Source organism: Oncorhynchus mykiss, chromosome 4 (genome assembly GCF_013265735.2).
Source record: "Oncorhynchus mykiss isolate Arlee chromosome 4, USDA_OmykA_1.1, whole genome shotgun sequence".
In the NCBI taxonomy this organism is placed as follows: Eukaryota; Metazoa; Chordata; class Actinopteri; order Salmoniformes; family Salmonidae; genus Oncorhynchus; species Oncorhynchus mykiss.
The window spans coordinates 21,097,891-21,122,958 of NC_048568.1; the positions used below are offsets into that span (position 1 = coordinate 21,097,891).

Consider the following 25,068-nt stretch of genomic DNA (forward strand, 5'->3'; position numbering starts at 1 on the left):
GGTAACATGCATTCAAGCAGTTGCTCCCGATGCTACTTGGGTACACTGCAGCATCCACGAGAGGCTCTTGCTGCCAAGGGAATGCCTGACAGCTTGAAAGATGTTTTGGACACGACAGTGAAAATGGTTAACTTTGTTAAAGCAAGGCCCCTGAACTCTCGTGTATTTTCTGCAATATGCAATGATATGGGCAGCGACCATGTAACGCTTTTACAACATACAGAAGTGCGCTGGTTATCAAGGGGCAAAGTATTAACACGTTTTTAAAAAATTGAGACACGAGCTTAAAGTTTTCTTTACTGACCATAATTTTCACTTGTCTGACCACTTGAAGACGAGTTTCTCACACGACTGGCCTATCTGAGTGATGTTTTTCCTCGCCTGAATAATCTGAATCTAGGATTACAGTGACTCTCTGCAACTATATTCAATGTGTGGGACAGAATTGAGGCTATGATTAAGAAGTTGGACCTCTTCTCTGTCTGTATTAACAAGGACAACACACAGATCTTTCCATCACTGTATGATTTTTTGGATGCAACTGAACTCAATCTTAAGGACAATGTCAAATGTGATCTAGCGAAGCACCTGAGTGAGTTGGGTGCGCAATTACGAAGGTACTTTCCCGAAACGGATAACACAAACAATTGGATTCGTTATCCCTTTCATGCCCGGCACCCAGTCTACTTACCGATAGCTGAACAAGAGCCTCATCAAAATTGCAACAAGCGGTTCTGTGAAAATTGAATTTAAATCAGAAGCTACTGTCAGATTTCTGGATTGGGCTTCGCTCAGAGTATCCTGCCTTGGCAAATCGCGCTGTTAAGACACTGATGCCCTTTGCAACCACGTACCTATGTGAGAGTGTATTCTCGGCCCTCACTAGCATGACAACTAAATACAGGCACAGATTGTGTGTGTGTGGGAAATGATTTATGACTGAGACTTTCCCCAATACAACCCAACATTGCAGAGTTATGTGCATCCTTTCAAGCACAGTTCTCTCATTAACCTGTGGTGAGTTAGTCACAATTTTCAATGAACAAATAAGGTTTTATATGTAAGATGGTTAAATAAAGAGCAAAATGATTGATTATTATTATTTGTGCCCTAGTCCTATAAGAGCTCTGTCACTTCCCACGAGCCGGGTTGTGACAAAAACTCACACTCATGTTTAATAAATGTATCGTATTGTATGTGTGTGTGGCAGGCTTACAATGATGACAAAAAACTATATTTGAGAGTGCGCTGACCCTGGTGCTAGAGGGGGTACGCAACTGGAGGTTGAATGTTTGAAGGGGTACGGGACTATAAAAAAGTTTAGGAACAAGTGCAAGTTAGGAAGGATGCCTGTATCTTTGTAGTGACTGGGTGTATTAATACACCATCCAAAGTGTAATTAAAAACTTCACCATGCTCAAAGGGATAGGGATATTCAATGTAGGGCTGTTCCCGACCAAAAAAAATTATTATGGTCAACCGAGAGTATTCTGTTCCAGTTGATTAGTCGAAAGTTTTGGCTAAGGCACAGTCAAGATCGGATAATGGCGGACCGAAGACAGGGTGGTCTAAAACACAGATTGATTTGGTGTTCAGTAATAAATCAGAGAGAGTGACTAAATCATTCAATATGGTTACTGGGCTGTCTGATCATAATCTGACACTTACAGCCAGAAAGCTGTCTAAGAGCAGGATCTACTAAGAATACCTAAGAGTGAATTAAACTATTTTGAAAACGCAATTAATTTTATTTTACCTTTATTTAACTAGGCAAGTCAGTTAAGAACAAATTCTTATTTTCAATGACGGCCTAGGAACAGTGGGTTAACTGCCTGTTCAGGGGCAGAACGACAGATTTGTACCTCGTCAGCTCGGGGGTTTGAACTTGCAACCTTCCGGTTACTAGTCCAACGCTCTAACCCCTGCCGCCCCTGGGAATTAACTGGAATGATCTCTTGTTGACTGTCAGGGTACAGACGTGGAAGCTGATAGTCAGGTTTTTCTATCTACAATCCAAACTACAATAAATGGTTTCCTAAAGAAAATCAAATCCAAACCTGGCCAAAAGAGCACTCTTCCTTGGCTAAATGGAGAAATCTGGAAATTGATGAAAGAGCGAGATTATGCTCTAAAAATAGAATCCAAATTGGAGCATGACAGGCGTAGGTTTACCATGTTGAGAAATAAGTTGATGAAAGAAATCAGACAGGCAAAGGCAAACTTTTTTTATTAACATAATTAGTGAAGCAAAAGGAAATTCTAAATTGATTTGGGAGAATCTAAAAAAGTTAACAGGGAAAGACCATAGTAACACTGCAAAAAGACTAGAAATCATGGTGAATAACAATCTAACATAGGATGCAGTCGAAATAGCAATAGCCTTCAATTCCTACATTATTGACTGTCAGGGTACTGACACAGAACCCCTCCACTGGTTTCTTGGGCTCAGTGCTAGTGAATGACGCTCAACCTGTCTTCATCATAAGGGAGGTTTCTGAGATAAAGGTGAACAAGGTGATTAGCTCACTAAATAACTATAAAGCCAAAGATGTGTTTGGGCTGGACTCTACCTTTCTTAAAAACTACAAAAAGTCACTCATTGGCCCCATTACTAAGGTCACCAACACATCTATTGGTCAGGGGGTGTTTCCAAGGGTATGGAAGTCGGCCATAATAACGGCTATTTTTTAAATCGGGCGACGCTACTGACGTGAGTAACTACAGGCCCATTAATATACTACCTGTGGTGTCAAAGGTTGTTGAAAAGTGTGTAGCAGAACAACTGATTGCCCACCTCAACAACAGCCCCTTCACATTACACTCCATGCAGTTTGGCTTCAGAGTGAAACACTCCACAGAAACGGCCAACTGCTTTCTTCTGGAAAATGTGAAGTTCAAGATGGACAAAGGGGGCGTTGTTGGGGCTGTGTTTCTGGACCTAAGGAAGGCTTTTGATACGGTTAACCATGAGATTCTCATTACAAAATTGTCCAAGTTCAACTTTTCCCCCGATGCCTTGAGATGGATGAAATCATAACACAGTGTGTCAGAGTGAGCAATGAGCTGTCGCCCACTCTTAGCTATGATGTGGGCGTGCCCCAAGGGTCAATACTGGGGCCCCTCCTGTTCAGCTTGTACATTAATGATCTGCCTTCTGTCTGTACTGGGTCTGAAGTTCAAATGTATGCAGATGATACAGTGATATATGTGCATGCAAAGAGCAAACAACAAGCTACACAAGAACTCACCACTGTAATGGTCCAGGTTACAAAGTGGCTCAGTGTTTTCATCTCAATGTGAAAAAAACTTTTTGCATGTTCTTCACAAAGAGGGCAACAGATGCTACTGAGCCAGATGTCTATGTGTCAGGGGAGAAGCTCCAGGTGGTATCTGATTTTAACTACCGTGGCATCATACTTGATTCCAACCTCGATTTTAAAGAGCAGGTGAAAAGGGTCATTCAGATAACCAAATTCAACCTAGCTAATTTCCGATTTATACGAAATTGTTCGACTACAGAGGTAGCAAACCTGTACTTCAAATCTATGATACTCCCCCACTTAACATACTGCTTGACTTGTTGGGCCCAAGCTTGCTGTACAACATTAAAACCTATTCAGTCTGTCTACAAACAGGCTCTCAAAGTGCTTGATAGGAAGCCCAATAGCCATCATCACTGTTACATCCTCAGAGCTTCTGAATTGGGAAAATCTTGTGCAATACACCGATGCATGTCTTGTATTCAAGATTCTAAATGGCCTGGCTCCCCCTCCACTCAGTATTTTTGATAAACAGAAAACCCAAACATATGGCAGCAGATCCACAAGGTCTGCCATCATAGAGTCGGTTGTAACTTTTTTTTTAAAGAAAGCCTTTATTACAGCAAAGACTAAAACCAGACTAAAACCACTCGTGAATGCAATTGTAGACATGGAACGGTTTATTAATTGTTTACACTAATTATTCAAGGGGCGCTTTGTTATTTTATAACTAAAATGCTTGACTGCATATCAAATCATGATTGACTCATATGCTGTGTGATGACAGGAACAAATTCATTATTGATTGATACAGTAGCCTACATACAGTGTGTATTGAAATACAGGCATAAGTAAGTTACGGTATTAAGACTAAACAGGATGCACTCCTAGGCCTACAGCTCGATGGTGGTTACAAGGCTGCTATACTAAGCCTACATTACATTTATTAAAATGGCCAATGATTTCAAGTCTATGTAGGCAGCAGTCGCTCTGAGTTACTGATGGCTGTTTAACAGTCTGATGGCCTTGAGATAGATGTTTTTCAGTCTTTCGATCCCAGCTTTGATGCACCTGTACTGACCTCGCCTTCTGGATGGTAGCAGGGTGAACAGGCAGTGGCTCGGGTGATTGTCCTTGATGATCTTTTTGGCCTTCCTGTACATCGGGTACTGTAGTTGTCCTGGAGGGCAGGTAGTTTGCCCCCAGTGATGCGTTGTGCAGACCACAACACCCTCTGGAGAGCCTTGCGGTTGTGTGCGGTGCAGTTGCCGTACCAGGCTGTGATACAACCTGACAGGATGCTCTCAATTGTGCATCTGTAAAAGTTTGTAAGGGTTTTAGGTGACAAGGTTGAAGAAGCACTGTAGTCAATGAACAGCATTCTTACATAGGTATTTATCTTGTCCAGATGGGATAGGGCAGTGTGCAGTGTTATGGGGATTGCATCGTCTGTGGACCTAGTCGGGCGGTAAGCAAATTGAAGTGGGTCTAGGGCAGGCCTAGGCAACTGCAGTCCTTGGGGGCCTGATTCGTGTTACTTTTCCCCCATCCCTAGCAAACACACCTGATTTAATCTAATTGGATTTTTAACTCAAGATCATAATTAGTTGATTATTGGAGTCAGGTGTGTTAGCTGGGGAAAAAGTGTGACAACAATCAGGTCCCCGTGGACTGGAGTTGCTCAGGCCTGGTCTAGCATGACAGGTAAGGTGGAAGTGATATGATCCTAGACTCTCAAAGCACTTCATGAAGACAGAAGTGAGTGCTACGTGGCAATAGTCATTTAGTTCAGTTATCGTTAACCTCTCGGGTACAGGAACAATGGTGGACATTTTGAAGCATAGTGGGACAGCAGACTGGGATAGGGAGAGATTGAATATGTCCGTAAACACACCAGCCAGGTGGTCTGCGCATGCTCTGATGATGCCGTCTGGGCTGGCAGCCTTGCAAGGGTTAAGACGTTTAAATGTCTTACTCACGTCGGCCATGGAGAAGGAGAGCCCACAGTCCTTGATAGCGGGCCGCATCGGTGGTACTGTATTATCCTCAAAGCGGACAAAAGTGTTGTTTAGTTTGTCTGGAAGCAACATGTCAGTGTCCGTGACATGGCTGGTTTTCCTTTTGTAGTCCGTGATTGTCTGTAGACCCTGCCACATACGTCTGGTGTCTGAGCCGTTGAATTGCGACTCCACTTTGTCTCTATACTGACATTTTCCTTGTTTGTCACCTTCCCATGTTTAATTGCGATGGTTTGCGATCAAATGCCGCCATCCAGCCACGGTTTCTGGTTTGGGTAGGTTTTAATACTCACAGTGGGTACGACATCTCCTATGCACTTCCTGATAAACTCACTCACCGAATCAGCGTATACGTCAATATTATTTTCTGAGGCTAACCGGAATATGTGTCAGTCCGCGTGATCAAAATATTCTTGAAGCATGGATTCTAATTGGTCATACCAGCGTTGAATATATCTTAGCACGGGTACATCCTGTTTGAGTTTCTGCCTATAGGAAGGGAGGATAATTTTTTTTTGCCGAAAGGAGGGCCTTGTATGCATCGCGGAAGTTAGAGTAGCAGTGATCCAGTGTTTTTCCAGCACGAGTATTACAGTCAATATACTGATAGAATTTAGGTAGCCTTGCTCTCAAATTTGCTTTAACAAAATCCCCAGCTATAATGAATGCAGCCTCAGGATATATGGTTTCCAGTTTGCATAAAGTCCAGTGAAGTTCCTTGAGGGCAGACGTAGTATCGGCTTGAGGGGGGATATAAACTGCTGTGACAATAGCCGAGGAGAATTCTCGTGAGATAAAACAGTCGGCATTTGATTGTGAGGAATTCTAAGGTCAGGTGAACAAAAGGACTGGAGTTCCTGTATGTTGTTGCAATTACATCATAAGTTGTTAATCATGAAACATATACCCCCGCCGTTCTTCCCGATGTTTATTCCTGTCGGCGCGAAGTACAGAGAATCCAGGTGGCTGTACTGACTCCGACAGCATATCCCGAGAGAGCCATGTTTCCGTGAAACAGAGTATCTTACATTCCCTGATGTCTTTCTGGAAAGCAACTCTTCCCCTAATTTTGTCTACCTTATTATCTAGAGACTGGACATTAGCGAGTAATATACTCAGAAGTGGTGGGTGGTGTGCTCGCCTCCAAAGTCTGACCAGAAGGCCGCTCCATCTGCCTCCACTCCGTCTGCATTGTTTTGGGTCAGCCTCTAGAATCAGTTCAAATGCCCTGGGTGGTTTGGACAAATAATCCGCTTTGGGAAAGTCGTATTCATGGTCATTGTGCTGGTAAGTTGACGCTGCTCTGATATCTAATAGTTCTTCCCAGCTGTATGTAAAAACACTTAAGATTTTCTGGGCTAACAATGTAAGAAATAAAACATAAAAAACGAAATACTGCAAAGTTTCCTAAGGACTAGAAGCGAGGGAGCCCTCTCTGTCGGCGCCATTTTCCATATACAAATATGCAAAGAGAAATGACAGTCCATCATTGCTTTAAGACATGAAGGTCAGTCAGTGAGGAAAATTTCAAGAACTTTGGAAGTTTCTTCAAGTGTAGTCGCAAAAACCATCAAGTGCTATGATGAAACTGGCTCTCATGAGGACCGCCACAAGAAAGGAAGACCCAGAGTTACCTCTGCTGCAGAGGATACGTTTATTAGAGTTAACTGCACCTCAGAATGTAGCCCAAGTAACAGACATCAACATCAACTGTTCAGAGGAGACTGAATCAGGCATCATGGTCGAAATGCTGCAAAGAAACCACTACTAAAAGGACACCAATAATAAGAAGAGACTTGCTTGGACCAAGAAACACGAGCAATGGACATTAGACCGGTGTAAATCTGTCCTTTGGTCTGATGAGTCATGCCATGCCTTTTTGAGATGCAGAGTAGGTGAACAGATGATCTCCGCATGAGTGGTTCCCATTGTGAAGCATGGAGGAGGTGGTGTGATGGTGCTTTGCTGGTGACACTATCAGTGATTTATTTAGAATCCAAGACTCACTTAACCAGCATGGCTACCACAGCATTCTGCAGTGATATACCATCCCATCTGGTTTGCGCTTAGTGGGACTATAATTTGTTTTCAACAGGACAATGACCCAACACACCTGCAGGCTGTGTAAGGTCTATTTGACCAAAAAGGTGAGTGATGGAGTGCTGCATCAGATGACCTGGCCTCTACAATCACCTGCCCCCAACCCAATTGACATGGTTTGGGATGACTTGGACTGCAGAATGAAGGAAAAGCAGCCAACAAGTGCTCAGCATATGTGGGAAGGCATTCCAGGTGTAGCTGGTTGAGAGAATGCCAAGAATGTGCAAAGTTGTCATCAACACAAAGGGTGGCGACATTGAGCAACATTGTCTAGGAAAAGGTACCAACTCAACAGCACACTGATGTTTCAGAACCGCGGACAGTGGCCGCTATCTGCATTTGTTATAAAAAATAATATTATTTTTATTAGCTTTGCACCATTGTTCTTTCGTAATATAACCATATACAATTTCAGTAGCACATGTCTTAGAGCGATTGACTATGCCATCCCCACAGCCTCCACAATGGATTAGTCCACTCAGACAGGCGTGATTCAGACCGGTGTATGGTACACCATGAATTATAATTTTTTGCTACTGCTTGACTAAATAAATCTCAGTCGGCCAACACCCTATCGACCAAACAATCGACCAGTCGACTAAACGGGGTCAGCCCTAATTCAATGTCTGTTTTTTACTCATCTACCAATAGGTGCTGTTCTTTGGAAGGCATTAGAAATCCTCCCTGGTCTTTGTGGTTGAACCTGGGTTTGAAATTCACTGCTCGACTGAGGGACCTTACAGATAATTCATTGAATGTGTGGGGTACAGAGATGAGGTAGTCGTCATGTTAAACACTATTATTGCACAGAGTGAGTCCATACAACTTATGTGACTTGTGAAGCAAATTTGTACTCCTGAACTTATTTAGGCTTAACATTACAAAGGGGTTGAATACTTATTGACTCAAGATATTTCAGCCTTTCATTTCTTATTAATTTGTAAAAAATATAGTTCCACTTTGACATTATGGGGTACTGTGTGTCGGCCAGTGACAAAATCTCAATCAATTTTAAATTCAGGCTGTAACAACAAAATGTGTAAAAAGTCAAATGGTGTGAATTATTTCTGAAGGCACTGTACATAATGTCTCTTACACAATAGGGGAAGAAATCATAGAATTTCTATAGGATAAATAAATAAAACTATCCATAGTATGTGTGAACTGGTGGCCAATCTGATAAATTGTCCATCGATTGTATTAAACTTACAATTGTATAAACCTGTTGTTAATAAAGAGGGGGGAAAAGTCACCGCTGTAGCGAGGGAACCAGGACCAGGTCAAAATGCACATTAGCATAATCACCATCGCCCTTCATGCTGTTCTACTGTCAAAAAGTGGATCCCTACCGTTATCTGTACGACAAGTGTCTGTCTAGTGTCTAGACCCTTGAGGACAGCTTTCACAGTTATTTATTCATTAAGTTATTCATGTGGGGTCCAAATTCACAGGCAAAATGTCGGCTTTCTCCTTGACACTTGGTACGAACACTTAGTAAATCAAGACCTGCATGTCTATCGGCAAACAGAGCAATCTCTCCTTTGGTGTTACGGATGAGACTGACTCCCCACACACATAGGGCCAGCGTGAACTGCAACGCCGCTAAAAAAATATATATGTGATATCGGAGAGGATGTGATTGGTGGGGTGGGCTCTCATCCGGAGAGCCACATGTCCCTTGGAGCTGTCGGGGCTGATTGGGAGGTGGGAGGTGTTGTCTGCAACCTTCTTCACACCAACTCATCTGCTGGGGCACAAGTGCTGCTCCCAGGGGGGGAGGGGAGAGGTTTCTCACCCCTTAATGGGAAAGGGCAGATAGGTGGAAGGGAGAGAAGAGGGCGACCCTTACCTCTATCCTCAGGATGGGGATGCTGGGGCTTCTTGTCGGCGCTCGGGACCTCGGGTTTTCGAGCTGAAAAGCGAAGCATGTTTCCGTTGTTTAGTAACGTCCTCCTCTCTTTACCGTGGATCATGAGTCTATGAGGACAGCCACTCGAGCACAGAGCAAACTAAACAGATATTCTGCAGACAGGCAGGAGGATGTGGAGACAAGTGTTTCCTGTGCAGACTAAAGGGAGAGTACAGAAATCTTTGCAGTGCTTTTTGCAAGCTCCTGTAACTTCAGATGTGGGTGTGCTAGATATGTCAGTCTTAGCACCCCTCTCAGAAACAACAACCTCAGAAGAGAAAACGTTTTTTCCAATCAAGACAGATATCTAGGTGAATGCCGGTGCAATATAGAACAGCCAAGTACCTTCTTCAATTTGGAAAACTAATTCAAATCTAAATACAAATATGTGAGCAGTTAGAATGAATGGGACAAGTCATTAATCCTACACCTTGAGGGCATTAGGGAAGTCTCCCTGCCTCCATAGATCTAGATCTATGGCATAGTTAAAACCCATTATACCAGAGGTCTTGTATCTCCTCTAACAGCCGCAGGGATGAAAGCCCTAGGAGTGTGCTATGTGAGAGTACATTGTGCTATCAGACAGGAATCAAAGGATCCTAACTCCCTACATGCATCACGTCTCTGTCGGCCTTGGCAGTTCGGCTTAGATCTGGACTGAGTGTACTACTTGGTAGTAAACAGAGTTGGGAAAGTCTTAGATGTTGGTTTCTTTGCCCTGAATCTTGAACTTGGGGTCGTAGCGCAACACTCTCAACTCAAGGCATTCTTAATAACGCACCAATTTAGGCATCCTCTCGGGAGATTTACAGCAATTGCCACTTATGAAAATCTTTGAGTGGCGTTTAAATCTATAAAGCATCCCCTAACCAAGCATTCAGAACTGGAGAGGATGACAATTATCTGGTGGAGTTGTCACCTTGTCGGCTGAGGGATTCGAGCAAGTGACCTTCGCTAGGCTACCTTCCGCCCATGATATTAGGTGACAGGACATGCTAATGGGCACAGGCAGAGGTACACCTTTATGTTTGTCTGCCCATATTGTTTGCTACTGTACTAGAGAAGACTCGCGTGGGGATGTTTTGAAGATAAGTCGCCCGCTGCCTGCCTCTCCGTTAACTGACAGTGATCTACTACTACACATGTTCATCTACAGGAGATTGATGATGGTCACATGTTCCTTATGAAACAGGCCTTACCTATGCTTTTTGATGGTGGCGGCGGCTTCTTGAGTCTCTGAAAAACACAAAGTGGGTCAATACAGTAGCCCTCAGTTTAAACATCAGACTCCCAGCAGACACACCATGATGGCCAACAAGTACAGAGAGAAAGAGCACTTTCTTGCCCCACTGAATTAGGTTCAACATTTAGGGAATATGTTAATAAGTACAGTACGTAGTAAGGTAACAAGTCAAGCATTTTTCCGAAAGAAAAGCAACACCGAATACCTTGTGACGGGCCAACAAGGCTGATGAAAAACAACCCAGACCTAATTTGAATTGGCCACACCTCAAGGGACGCAGAATTTGAATTACATTTGAATTGAAGGAAGATATTAATTCAAACCAATTCAACTAAGACATGAAACATGAGTCTCATTCTTTTGACTAATCATTTATCAAAAGGATATACCACTTATTAATGTAAAGAATACACATACCATTTGATTAGAACTCAGATGTCAAACCAACAGTATTTTTTCTTTGTCATGAGATATTAGATTGTTCCATTCCATACTAGCGTTTGATCTATGTATTCTGTATCACGGCCTGGTATGGCAACAGCTCCACCCTCAACCGGAAGGCTCTATTATCTATCCAGTTGCCTAGTCGCTTTACCCCTACTATATGCACATCACTACTTAAGTTACCTTGTACCCCTGCACATCGACTTGGTACTGGTACACCCTGTATATAGCCATGTTATTTTTTACTTGTTATTTGTTATTTACTGTGTATTTACTCCTTGTGTCAAATCACCCCCTTCCCTTTGTCCCTCCATTTGGACGTTCACACACGCGTCCGCCATATGCACAGGTGTCCCAAAGCTGAGGGAGTGAAAGGGTGAAGGGCCTAATTAATCCCTTCGATAACAACTTTGACCGAGTCGGCTACACTGCCGGCTTCAGAGCGAAGTGGTATCCCATAACACACTGCATCTTTTTTAAGCATCATTTTTAAATTTCACACAAAATAGTAGTCATCCCTAATTATGAGTCACCTGTATTTGTATGTGTCGGATTTCAAGGCTTGATACATGTAACATATGAAATACCTCCCAAATAATTATTTTAGCTGTTACTGGGGGGGTTATATCTACAGGGGGAATTTTCTCATTTTGAAGGTCATGCTTGTTTTATTATTTAAAAGTGGAACATGAATTGCATTATTCAAGTCATGAGTGTGTCCTGAAATTGATTGGTTTATTTGATCCCTTGCCACCCTTGAAGTCACCGTCTGAGTTCCATCAGCAACATGTGACAACGGAGCGCCCTCCAAGAGAGTTGGTAGGGGCGAGGGTGTGGTTTGTGAACACCGAAAAACAGTATGCCTAGGGTTAATTGTTTGTTCAAGGGGACAATGTTTTCATGTTTTTTTAAGCGCGCAACTAAATTCAATTATTTTGGGGCAATTGCTCAGATGAATTTCACATTTAACAAAGAAGAAAGGCAGGGTCTGTTCAACAATTGTTTGTTGCTCCAGAGAATGACTGCCCTTTGCTGTAACCATTACAACAATGTTTGGATGATTTTGGTCTTCATCAGTTTCTTTAAATTGTTCCCAATTCATGGTATTATTTCTGACGGAATATTTGTAATACATATGAACAGGCTTAGACTTTAGTCGACCTGATATCATTCCAATTTAAACGGTATATCAATAGCAACACAGGGCTTCCTTACTGTAAAGTCATGTGCCAGAGATTCCGATGTCACGGCAGCTGTTCCAGGGATCCAGCCTGAGCAATGCACTGGGCCGAATCACTGATCTACAAATCACCTTGCTCCTTAGATAGAAAGATTAAGGAATCTGCACAGCGTCTTGCTCAGGCCCATCAGTGTGTCAGAGACTAGAGGGCTGAGGAAGAGTGATGCTAGGCATCTAATGCAGAGGCCAGAGCATGAGTCAGAAGAGAAGCACATGCTCCAAATGAACACAACAAGCAATTATTACACTGATCTTAATCTTGCTCATCTTAAAATGTGCTTTAATGTTTGTCCTATGGAATTACATAAAGTCCTTAATACATGATGCCAAGCAGTAAGACACTGCAGTAACACTGACAGCTTCTAGACAATAAGTGTGTGCTTTATATTCATAGCCTTTCCACAAGCCCAATGAGATCATTCTATTATAGTGTGATGACGACTTCCATGGCAACTTTCCATGTTAAGGCTATACCTGAGAATGATTTGCAGACAAACTGTGGTAGTCAAAAGGGAACTAGCAATCTTTATCAACAGCATCAGTGGGTCACCTATGAGTGGTGGATTAGGAGGTTTAAAACTCAGTCTTTCTCCTGTAAGTAAACGTCATGCAGTGATAATAGGATGGATACTGCAACATTTCAGATTGATAATGCTCCTTGCCAGCACCACAAAAGATGCATACCGGGATATGTATGCTGTAACAGTCCACACTGGGAGTTTATACCATGCTGGCAAAAACTATTTAGAAAGAGAGAGAGAGATGGAGAGAAAGAAAACAAGAATGAAAACAGAGGAAGAGAGAGAGAGAGAGAGAGAGAGAGAGAGAGAGAGAGAGAGAGAGAGAGAGAGCGAAAGAGACTGGCCTGGTAACCTCTTAATGGAGATCTGTTTATGGCTGCCCTCTACTGAGCATCTAGCAGAGCTGAGAACATTCCCTTCCCATCCCTCCCTCTCATGAACATTTGACCAGCGTGTGTTTCTCAACTGTCACATGAGCCAGTGCTCATCACATTCCCGTTGCCTAGGCCAGGGCCTTAAACAAAGGGCAACATTGAGCTAATTTATGGGGTAAAAACTCTCCCAACGCTCTGGGCCAGAAGACTGTGCTCCACCACAGCTTCACCCATTGACCTACATTTTTATTTTAACCTTTATTTAACTAGGCAAGTCAGTTAAGAACAAATTCTTATTTCCAATGATGGCCTAGGAACAGTGGGTTAACTGCCTTGTTCAGGGGCAGAACGACAGATTAGTAACCTTGTCAGCTCTGGGATTTGAAATTGCAACCTTTCTAGTCCAACGCTCTAACCACTAGGCTACCCTGCCGCCCCAATGTGTGGGGGGGCAGAGCAGTGTGTTCTCTCCACAGGGCCGTGACACGACACAACGACAGCCACTGTGTGGGCCGGTGAGGCAACAACGGGCAGGACTCTTAGTTCAAGTACCAGGAACTTTACTTACGATTAATTCAACTTTAACAAATTACTATTTAGCTGGAGGATACTTTTTGACCAGAAGGAATTGATAGTGTACACTTCTCTTTGAACAGAACAGCTGTGAGCAATGTTCCCTCTAAGCTGTGCTGGGGCGCAGCTTCCCCAGGACTGCCGCGCAGATGAAATACCAGCCCGCAAAGAGATGCACGAGATTGAACTTCCCTCAACTTTAGTAGTTTGCCCTGCCCTACACAATCAACGTGTCCCTCTATTGTGGGAATTGTGATCAAATCAACATATTTTCCACCTTTCAATGCAACATACCGAAACAAATCTAACAAGACTGTCTGTGATTTTGATGTAGGCAGAGCGCATCGTCAGATGATTCTATTGACAGCACAACGCGTGTAACCACGTGTGCACATTTATTCATATTCTTTGCTGGTTAATAGCCCAGTTACAGATCATTTCTGGTCTGCAATGGGGTGTGATTGCTTCCTACAACAGCACAAAAACATGTACATTTCTAGCCATCCTTGAAAATTGAGTCTGATAGAGCTTTTTTATGTCTTAAAGGGGCAGTGTTGAATTTTGAGACATGCTTGAATAAGCTATGACGCCAATAGGCAGAGGGTCTGATTTGCTATAATAATGGTATGGGGATAATAATATATTTTATTTTATAAAGTGTTTTTTTGTCAAATCTCATTGAACGTAGGCTACATTGAACAACACACATAGGTTACTACTGTAGGCTGTATCATAGAAACGTTATAATATGCATTTTCTCCATTGTTTTTGATGATATGTCATTCTGGTAGACCTATATCAGGGATGCAGGCAAAAAAATACATATATATTTTTCTGGGAACTCAGTTGTCTCAACTTCCTGTTGAGAGTTAGAATAGTAAAATATACAACGTGCAATTTCGACATTTGGTTGTGCATAATAATCTCTCTCAATTAGCCATGTCAACTAAACGTTTTTTTTTAGTAAATTAGTCTAGCTATCTAAACTTGTAGTAATAATGGTTGAACTACAGACCGGGGGCCCCCAATGATTTTGTTAGGCCGTCTCACTCCGAAATCATTAAAAACTGCAAACATTTCTCCCCACCGTATGACAAAATTTGTAGAGTTGCAGGAAATTACCTGTAAAACGGAAGAAAAAAATGCTCCACCCCATGGCAAAATTATTAGAAATGCATGAAATTAGTTATAAAATTACTAAATCTTTTACATTAAACTTGTTTTCTCTATGCCCCATGGCAAAATGTGTAGAGGACGGCCGCTAAAATATTTTGCTTGCAAGGTGCGGGGGGCACCTCAACAAAATGTAACTTAGGACCCCCAAAAGGCTAGGTCTCTGACTGCACGTGACCCGCAAGCCACTGCGGCCCCTCGTGTTAAGTTCAGTTTTTCTGTGGCCCACACCCCTATCAACAAGCAGCATACCACCCTGCATCCCACTGCTGGCTTGCTTCTGAAGCTAAGCAGGGTTGGTCTTGGTTGGTCCCTGGATAGGAGACCAGATGCTGCTGGAAGTGGTGTTGGAGGGCCAGTAGGAGGCACCATTTCCTCTGGTCTAAAAAAAATATACAAATGTCCCAGGGCAGTGATTGTGGACATTGCCCTGTGTAGGGTGCAGTCTTTCGGGTGGGACGTTATATGGGTGTCCCGACTCTCTGTGGTCACTAAAGATCCCATGGCATTTATCCTAAGAGTAGGGGTGTTAACCCCGGTGTCCTGGCTAAATTCCCAATCTGGCCTTCATACCACCACAGTCACCTAATCATCCCCAGTTTACAATTGGCTCATTCATCCCCCTCCTCTCCCCTGTAAGTATTCCCCAGGTCGTTGCTGTAAATGAGAATGTGTTCTCAGTCAACTTACTTGGTTAATTCAAATAAAAAGTTAGACAAAATTTGCTCAATGCCTAAAAAAATTTGAAGGAACATTTGCTGTGAGGGATCTATATTAAAACTGTGAGAGCTCAGTAACTACAGTTGAAGTCGGAAGTTTATAATACACTTAAGTTGGAGACATTAAAACTAGTTTTTCAACCACTCAACAAATTTCTTGTTGACAAACTATAGTTTTGGCAAGTCGGTTAGGACATCTACTTTGTGCATGACAAGTAATTTTTCCAACAATTGTTTACAGACAGATTTTTTCACTTATAATTCACTATCACAATTCCAGTGGATCAGAAGTTTACATACATTAAGTTGACAGTGCCTTTAAACAGCTTGGAAAATTCCAGAAAATGATGTCATGGCTTTAGAAGCTTCTGATAGGCTACTTGACATCATTTGAGTCAATTGGAGGTGTACCTGTGGATGTATTTCAAGGCCTACCTTCAAACGCAGTGCCTCTTTGCTTGACATCATGGGGAAATCAAAAGAAATCCACCAAGACCTCAGAAAAAAATGGTAGACCCCCAAAGTCTGGTTCATCCCTGGGAGCAATTTTCAAACGCCTGAAGGTACCATGTTCATCTGTACAAACAATAGTACGCAAGTATAAACACCATGGGACTACGCAGCCGTCATACCACTCAGGAAGGAGACGCGATCTGTCTCCTAGAGATGAACGTACTCTGGTGCGAAAAGTGCAAATCAATCCCAGAACAGCAGCAAATGACCGTGTGAAGATGCTGGAGGAAACAGATACAAAAGTGTCGATATCCACAGTAAAACGAGTCCTATTTCGACATAACCTGAAAGGCCGCTCAGCAAGGAAGAAGCCACTGCTCCAAAACTGCCATAAAAAGCCAGACTACGGTTTGCAACTGCACAAGGGGACAAAGAATGGACTGATGAAACAAAAATAGAACTGTTTGGCCATAATGACCATCTTTATGTTTGGAGGAAATAGGGGGGGGGGGGGGCTTGCAAGCCGAAGAACATCATCCCAACCATGAAGCACGGGGGTGGCAGCAACATGTTGTGGATGTGCTTTGCTGCAGGAGGGACTGGTGCACTTCACAAAATATATGGCATCATGAGGGAGTAAAATTATGTGGATATGTTGAAGCAATATCTCAAGACATCAGTCAGGAAGAAGCTTGGTCGCAAATGGGTCTTCCAAATGGACAATGACCCCAAGCATACTTCCAAATAATGGTTTAAGGACAACAAAGTCAAGGTTTTGGAGTGGCCATCACAAAGCCCTGACCTCAATCCTATAGAAAATTTGTAGGCAGAACTGAAAAAGTGTGTGTGAGCAAAGAGGCCTACAAACCTGACTCAGTTACACCAGCTCTATCGGGAGGAATGGGCCAAAATTCACCCAACTTCGTGTGGGAAGCTTGTGGAAGGCTACCTGAAACGTTTGACCCAAGTAAAAAAATGTAAAGGCAATGCTACCAAATGCTAATTGAGTGTATGTAAACTTCTGACCCACTGGGAATGTGATGAAAGAAATAAAAGTTCTCTACTATTATTCTGACATTTCACATTATTAAAATAAAGTGGTGATCTCAACCGACCTACGGCAGAATTTTTTCTAGGATTAAATGTCAGGAATTGTGAAAAACTTCAGACTTCAACTGTATTATGTATGAACATTTAGAGAAATAATAAATTTCAGTATAAAGTGAGTGATGACTTAGAGCCCCCTGACAAAGACCACATATTATGGTGGATCCAATATCAGCAGATTATTCCCAGGATACCACTCTCATCATAACTGTGTTTTATATCAATGGATGATGCCCATATGAAATCTGTGAACATACACCATGTACTCTAACACAAGCATGTGGACAGCCCAGCGTACCTCTTCTGCTTCCTGCTTGGGAGACAGTTTGACTGATCCTCTTGATGTGGGAGCTGGCTGCAACATGAAGACAGTTTTTAATAAAAAAAAATAACTAAACATGTATGATCATAAGACAAATGACTGACTTCACACACAGGCTACTAGGGGACAAAAAGGCAACTAGGGAACACATATGGGTTCTGGCGTTCACTACCACTTTTATCTTACCTCTTTGTCTTCATCTGACATAACAGCCACAAAGTTGTCAGGAAAGACGCCCTCTTTACCTCCGATCTCCCCTCTCCACCACCCCGGCTCCCCAGTGTCCTGAAACATTACAAGAACTTTATTGGTGAAGCACTTTACGATGAAAAGGCTAAGACAAAGCACAGAACATCATAATACAGACATTTGGATACGTCTGAGAAACATTCTAAAATGTCTGCATCAGGCCATTTTGTAATCAAAAGAAATTCTCCCATCTCCTCTGAATAAACAATGATTATTTTCATTCAATATAAATCAGCCTCACTTCATGTTAGATGCAGCGTTCACATATGCAGCGTTTACTGTGAATGCAGTCTCCGCGAACGAAGAAACATTGCCTTTAGATTTCAAATCAAGTTGAGTGCAGCCCTTGAACATCAATCTGCTTAATGGACACTAGATGGCGCTTAAACATCTTGATTTACCCACAGCGGAACATGATCTTTCATAATGTGTCTGCCTTAAATAACAAACCATGATTCGAGACACATCATCTCTTAATGGTAACTCAGCCTCTCCAGACGGACTAGCACTATGTCTTGACCGCGTTCCCAGCATTAATGCTTTTCTTCAGGGTGTGAAATTCAAGTCCCCAGTCTCTGGCCAACATCAAGGGAAGCTAACTGCCATAGATCACATACTTGCTATGACGACGGCTTCCTCTCATCAAACTGCTTCCAAAACATAGCAGGGTGCTCGTTGGTGATCACGTTGTGTTTAGAGGGCTTTTTGAAATGGAGAGGTACTATCTGAACTGGTCCAATAAGAGGATAACTCATTTTCCTTTTCTAAATGACGTCGTGCCGACAAACTACCCAGGTCTACCTAAATCCCAATACAAAGCATTAGGACTAAATACTAAAATCTGTCCCTGGGGTCCTGGTCCAGTCCTTGCTCACAACATTCACCTAGCCCACTAGGGAAGAATAGATAGGCAGGGTTGGAGAGTGTGCAGTAAGATGGATGACTATACCTGGGTCTGGTCTGGGGGTGAGATTAACACACTGAGGGGACCACGGTCTGTGAAGGACCATGTTGACCAGATATGACCAGATATGTGGCACCATTTGCCAGGCTTAAAGTGTAGACACATGGCTGAAAATATAGATCCTCTATCTAGTTACCTCTCTCCCTTACAAGAGGGACAGTCATGTAGTCTGTTTGAAAACTTTTTTGACTAGCAAATGGAGACTGTTGAAGTAGTAGCAGTAGTAGTAGCTTTAAGCTCCTCCACTGAGTATAGGCTAGGGCCACGGGCTTGTTGCTGGTCAGTGTGGCTTTACTTACCTTACTCAATATTTGTATTACGTCGCCATCTTTCAGTGTCAGCTCGTCTTCGTTTGTGGACTCAAAAGCAAAGGTGGCCTTGCAGTATTCTTTTACTGAGGAAGGAGGAACAACACTCTGCATTTCTCAAGAAGTCATTGACAAACAAACCACACACACAGAATACATGAACACATGTTAAGTAATGGATGTGATATGTTTTCTCCTAGTGATACCATTCCTATTGGCTAATACTAACCCTGCAATTGGCTTTAAAAGTTGAACACTTAGCTAGGTAGCAACTGTGTGATTGTAGTTACACATTCCCTCACAATATAAACCTACCCTCAATGTAAGAACAACATGTAAGAATCACAATAAAACACTATACATGTTGTGTTATCATGATCAAGTGTAATGTCTGAGAACGCAACACTATATTACATTTTGAATAGAACAGTCACTTCTAATCATAAACACTGGGACATTTACCCTCTCTCTTACCTTTTGCTTTGCTGTCCCCCTCTGCTTTCTGTGAATCTGTCGTGTTGGAATGGGCGGGCTTTGCGGCAGATGGTAATGATGGGATTGGCTAAAATGAAGCAAACCACAGATGGATTTACTGACATGATTGGATGCACAGCACAATGCCCAGATGGTCTCCACCAGATCCCTGACCGGAATGAACACAGAGCCATCAGCGGACTGACTGATTGGTCAACAGACAGTGTGTCAGTCAGCGTGCAGGTCAGTGTTTGTGAAGAGATGCCAGTCTACTACAGACTATGTCACATGGGTTAAGAGTTACGCTAAAACATATACTAACATCAGAAAGCTTGGGATGGGAAAGAGTCGACATAGAACAGCCTTTGTTAGTTGCGGCGCGAGCAGACAGACAAGTGGTAGAGCCAGGCAGGCCTAAGGTAGTCTGTTGTGTCTCGGGTGAAAGGAATTGAGAGCAACAAGCTGTTGAGTCACGAGGAGAGAGATGCATCTACTGATGGAGTGTGTGTGAACGACAGCGTAATGGAATATGCCATCTTGTAAGCTGTGGGACGAAGACTGAACCAACGCTGCCATGACAAAGGAGGGGGGGGGGGAGAGAAGGAGGGAAGAGAGAAGAGTTTCAGAGGAGGTTAAATGGATGCTGTAATCGACAGTGTGCTATTAGCAGGGCTATTAATGCAAATAAAAAAATCTAACATTAATTTGGATGTGCAGCTGCAGTTTGTCTGTAAACACACCAAAATATCTCCCTCAGAAACACATCTCACCCAGAAACGCACTGAAATACTATACATGAGCAAAAGTATGTGGACACCAACTCTTTGAACATCTCATTAAAAAATCATGGGCATTAAAATATGGAGTTGGTCTCTCCTTTGCTGACATAAACAGCCTCCACTATTCTGGGAAGGCTTTCCTCTGCGGGGACTTGCTTCCATTTCAGCCACAAGAGCATTAGTGAGGTTGGGCACTGATGTTGGGTGATTAGGCCTGGCTTGCAGTCGGCGTTCCAATTCATCTCAAATGTGTTCGATGGAGTTGAGGTCAGGGCTCTGTGCAGGCCAGTCAAGTTCTTCCACGCCAATCTCAACAAACCTTTTCCATATGGAGCTCGCTTTGCGCACAGGGGCATTGTCATGCAGAAACAGAAAAGGGCCTTCCCAAACTGTTTCCACAAAGAAGGAAGCACAGAAGCGTCTACAATATTATTGTATGCTGAAGCATTAATGTTTCCTTTCACTGGAACTAAGGGCCCAGACTAGCCCAAACCATGAAAAACAGCCCCAGGCCATTATTCCTCCTCCACCAAACTTTACAGTTGGCACTATGCATTGGGGCAGGTAGCGTTGTCCTGACATCCGTCAAACCAAGATTAATCCGTAGGATTGCCAGATGGTGAAGCATGATTCAGCAATGTGTGTGGCTGAAATAGCCAAATCCACTAATTTGAAGGGGTGTCCACATACTTTTGTATATATAGTCTATCTCTCTTAGAAACACACAGAAATATCTCATTCAGAAACGCACTGAAATTTCTTCCACAGAAACACTGAAATACCTACCATAAAGACACACTGAAACATCTACCTCAGATATGACGCCAGGAAACTAGGTCAGTCAGAGGGAGCAGGGAAACTGCCTGCCTGCCATCCAAACAATTAGCGAACAAAACAATTAGCGAACAAAACAAAGCTGAAGAGAGGGAAAGGTTGACAAAGTAAGTCAACCCACACTACACTGCGCCACCTCTCCCAGGACTGAAACACTCAGGGGATTCCAAAAGGCCAGCGACACCTATGAATACTCCTTCACGCAACACTAAACAATACTGACTGTAACGGTGGCTGAACTCCGAATGTTAGCTAATGTAAAACAAGTTCATAAACCAATATTATCCCATGTAAAATTATTTCATACACCAGCACTGGTGTTCTGACTTTTGTGATATGACTCTCAGTATCAACATGCTAACCATAAACAGTGGTGTAAAGTACTTAAGTAAAAATACTTTGAAGAACTACCTAAGTAGTTATTTTTGGTATATGTACTTCACTATTTTTATTTTTACTTTTACTTCACTACATTTCTAAAGAAAATGTACTTTTAACTCCATACACATCCATTTTCCCTGACACCCAAAAGTACTTGTTACATTTTGAATGCTTAGCAAGAGAGGAAAATGGTCCAATTCACACACTTATCAAGAGAACATCCCTGGTCATCCCTACTATCTGATCTGGCAGATTGACTAAACACAAATGCTTTGTTTGTAAATTATGAGTGGAGTGAGCCCCTGGCTATCCGTAAACGTAAAAAATAAAAATTGTGCCGTCTGGTTTGTTTAATATAAGGAATTTATAATGATTTATACTTGATCAATTTTATTGACTTTGATACTTAACTATATTTAAAACCAAATACCTTTACTCAAGTAGTATTTTACTGGGTGACTTCCACTTTTACGTGAGTCATTTTCTATTAAGGCATCTTTACTTTTACTCAAGTATGACAATTGGGTACTTTTTCCCCACCACATTCCTTACTAGTTTTATACTTATTATGTAACATATGACAGTTGGAAACTTTTTGGACATTTAAAAAGCATGCCCATCTTCCTCTCAATTGTGAATTAGTTCTCAGAGGACTTTGGCCTATTTTAAGGGGAAGTATTTAAGCCTTATCGGGACCTGTTGAGGTCCATGACACCCTGTAAGTGAGTTCTCAGACAGGCATCTCTCAGTCCTGGCTCAGCTCACTTACTTTGTCTTTCTTCTCTTCTCCCTCTGAGCTGGGCAGGCGGACCTTCAGCTTGACTGAACCTTCCCTGAAGATGTCCCCGAAGCCCACCCCCCGGATCTTCTTGGGCTGGGCGATCACTCCGTTGCCTGGAGAGGGGTGGATGGGGGGGCTGGGGAGAAGCAGAGCTTCTTTACCGCTAACGTCTGTGGGAAGAACACAATGTAAAATGTGAACAAAACAAAAACGTGCAGAAACACGTGCACGTGCATAGGCGCATGAGAAGAACACACACGCTCGCCCACATACACAAAGACAGGCACTATAGCCTCTTACCTAGACACAATAATACAAACAGAACCCTCAAAAAAAAAAAACTCAATCCTTTAGCAGCTCTAACTTGTTATGGCATGCTCTGATTGAACATGAGTGACGCTCCGTTAGCTCCATTATTACCAGTTTCATCTGTTAATTCGTTTGTTTCTTCATCTTCGTTCGTCTCAATCTCTTTGACAAAGTTGGAGGGGAACAGTCCTGATTTTCCGTTCATGGTTCCACTCCACCAGCCTTCCTCTACCTGGAACAACCAATCAGAGCCCTCTGAATACCTGATGTACACATCTAATCACCTTAGAATAATATACCATATACATCACCAAGTTCCAACATTAGCCTAAGGTTAGTGCTGAGCGATAGTGCTTTTTTTTTTAGGTCGGTTTGGTTATAAAAAAATAACCACATTTTTTTATTTGTTTTGATTCTGTTTTTAAACATTCAATTAATTCTGTATTATGTGGGTTAAATGCTGTAACACATAAAACAATGAAGAAAAATCCCATGATGGTAGTGACTGCCCATTACTGCCCATTACTGCCCATTACTGCACGTATTAACCATCGTTTATTCACATGACTTATATTTCAGTTGTTGTGTATATTACATTTGTTTTATTTGATGACTTGTTTTATTTAATTCCAAGTCACCCATCTCTACAGAGCTGCTGGCTATGCTGTCTGTCAAAATCCCCTTTTTAGTCGTTCAAAGTAAATAAGGTATACTTTTATGACTGCTGAATCCCAACTATCAATCACTTAGATCATGTATTTTCAGGTAGAGATACCTCACGAAGCAACTGCTCTCTATCCCCTCAGTGTTTTGCCCCACACAGACTGGGCAAGTAGGTGTGCAATAGTTTATGGTCATTGTAGTTAATTACCACGTTTTCTACTATGCAGAATATTGGCCTGTTGGAAACTACAACTAACTACAGTTTTGGCTTGATGTTTGTTTATTTATTATTTCACCTTTATTTAACCAGGTAGGCAAGTTGAGAACAAGTTCTAATTTACAATTGCGAACTGGCCAAGATAAAGCAAAGCAGTTCGACACATACAACGACACAGAGTTACACATGGAGTAAAACAAACATACAGTCAATAATACAGTAGAAACAAGTCTATATACGATGTGAGCAAATGAGGTGAGATAAGGGAGGTAAAGGCAAAAAGGCCATGGTGGCAAAGTAAATACAATATAGCAAGTAAAACACTGGAATGGTAGATTTGCCGTGGAAGAATGTGCAAGGTAGAGATAGAAATAATGGGGTGCAAAGGAGCAAAATAAATAAAAAAATAAAATAAATACAGTAGGGAAAGAGGTAGTTGTTTGGGCTAAATTATAGGTGGGCTATGTACAGGTGCAGCAATATGTGAGCTGCTCTGATGTAATTTATGTCTAGAGAAAATGGTGCATTGAGCTGACTAAAAACTAAAAGGAATTACAATAATTGAACAGATCAATTAGTTGTCCAAAAAGCGGAACACAACAAAAATGTTGTTAATCGCTCAGCTCTACCCAAAGAACTATTATCTGTGAGTTAGGATTTGCATCCAATGTAAATATGGTCATGTGTAAACACCATTAGGCTGTAAGTTAGTCTCCCATGCAATCCTAACTTCTACAACTTCAACAGATAAATCAACTCTAAACAGAAAAATGTGTCTAATACATTTAATAAAGCACAGGTAAGGTAACCCAATGCAGGAAAGTCATTACGAGCAGCATATGTAAATAGCAACATTTCGGGCAGTGTAACGAAGCACTAGCCTCACCTCCTCATCGATGTCGATGGTATCCCCCATCTTCAGTTCGAGCTCATCCTCGTTCTGGGGCATGTAATCAAACAGCGCCTTGCACTGCCGCTTCTTAGACACTGCAACAACAACAAAAGACAGGAGCCTGAGAAGGCTGGGAACACCAGTTACACCAGTCCATTCGCTGCTCAATGGGTCGGCTAATGGCGTCAACATCCTGGAAGCGCGTGCACGGGTGTTTGTTTATGATGTGTTTACACACCCTGGTGTGCATGAGGGCAGTGTGGGAAGGGTGTCTGGATCCAGGAAGTGGAGGAGAACACTCCTCTCCTGATAGGAGCACTATGGGACTTTTCAGCAAGGTGCTCCTGTGGCAGGACACGCCCCTCTGAACAAGCACAGCTGCACACAGAGGCTGTTGAGTCCCAATAATATCTCCTTTCTTCTGAAGGGTACACTCATTCACTTCTTCCTACAAATCTAAAAACATTGGATTGGAGGAGGCATGGGCTAGTGGCAGTTTCCTGCAGAGACAAACGTGATTATCAGAAGTTCGTCATCTCCACTTTAATGCTGCATTTCAATAGAGACTTGACCTTCATGTAACCCTGCTGCTGTTGACACATCAAGTCAATCAAGTTCTATTCACCAATGTCACACAAGAGAATGTGTGTATGCTATACAAAGGCTCAATGTGGAAGAAAAGCCTCCATGACTAGCAGACAGACATGCAAATACAGCAGCAGGGAATATAGGCTATATCCAGAATGCACCTACAATCCTTT

The 25,068-nt window shown here is 42.4% G+C and overlaps 1 protein-coding gene across 5 annotated transcripts in view; it reads right to left on the reverse strand.

Annotated features, from left to right (window-relative positions):
- The window catches only part of LOC110522288 (CD2-associated protein), a 100,591-nt gene that overhangs the window by 25,955 nt on the left and 49,568 nt on the right, over positions 1-25,068 (reverse strand). For all 5 annotated transcript variants that reach the window (XM_036975867.1, XM_021600552.2, XM_021600553.2 and 2 more), the window contains 9 exons: positions 24,302-24,402; positions 22,647-22,767; positions 22,215-22,396; positions 19,452-19,539; positions 18,969-19,063; positions 17,643-17,741; positions 17,433-17,489; positions 10,487-10,523; positions 9,228-9,290 (listed from right to left, as the gene is read on the reverse strand). In XM_036975867.1, coding sequence (XP_036831762.1) covers positions 9,228-9,290; positions 10,487-10,523; positions 17,433-17,489; positions 17,643-17,741; positions 18,969-19,063; positions 19,452-19,539; positions 22,215-22,396; positions 22,647-22,767; positions 24,302-24,402 — 843 coding nt within the window. The remainder of the gene's footprint in view (positions 1-9,227; positions 9,291-10,486; positions 10,524-17,432; positions 17,490-17,642; positions 17,742-18,968; positions 19,064-19,451; positions 19,540-22,214; positions 22,397-22,646; positions 22,768-24,301; positions 24,403-25,068) is intronic.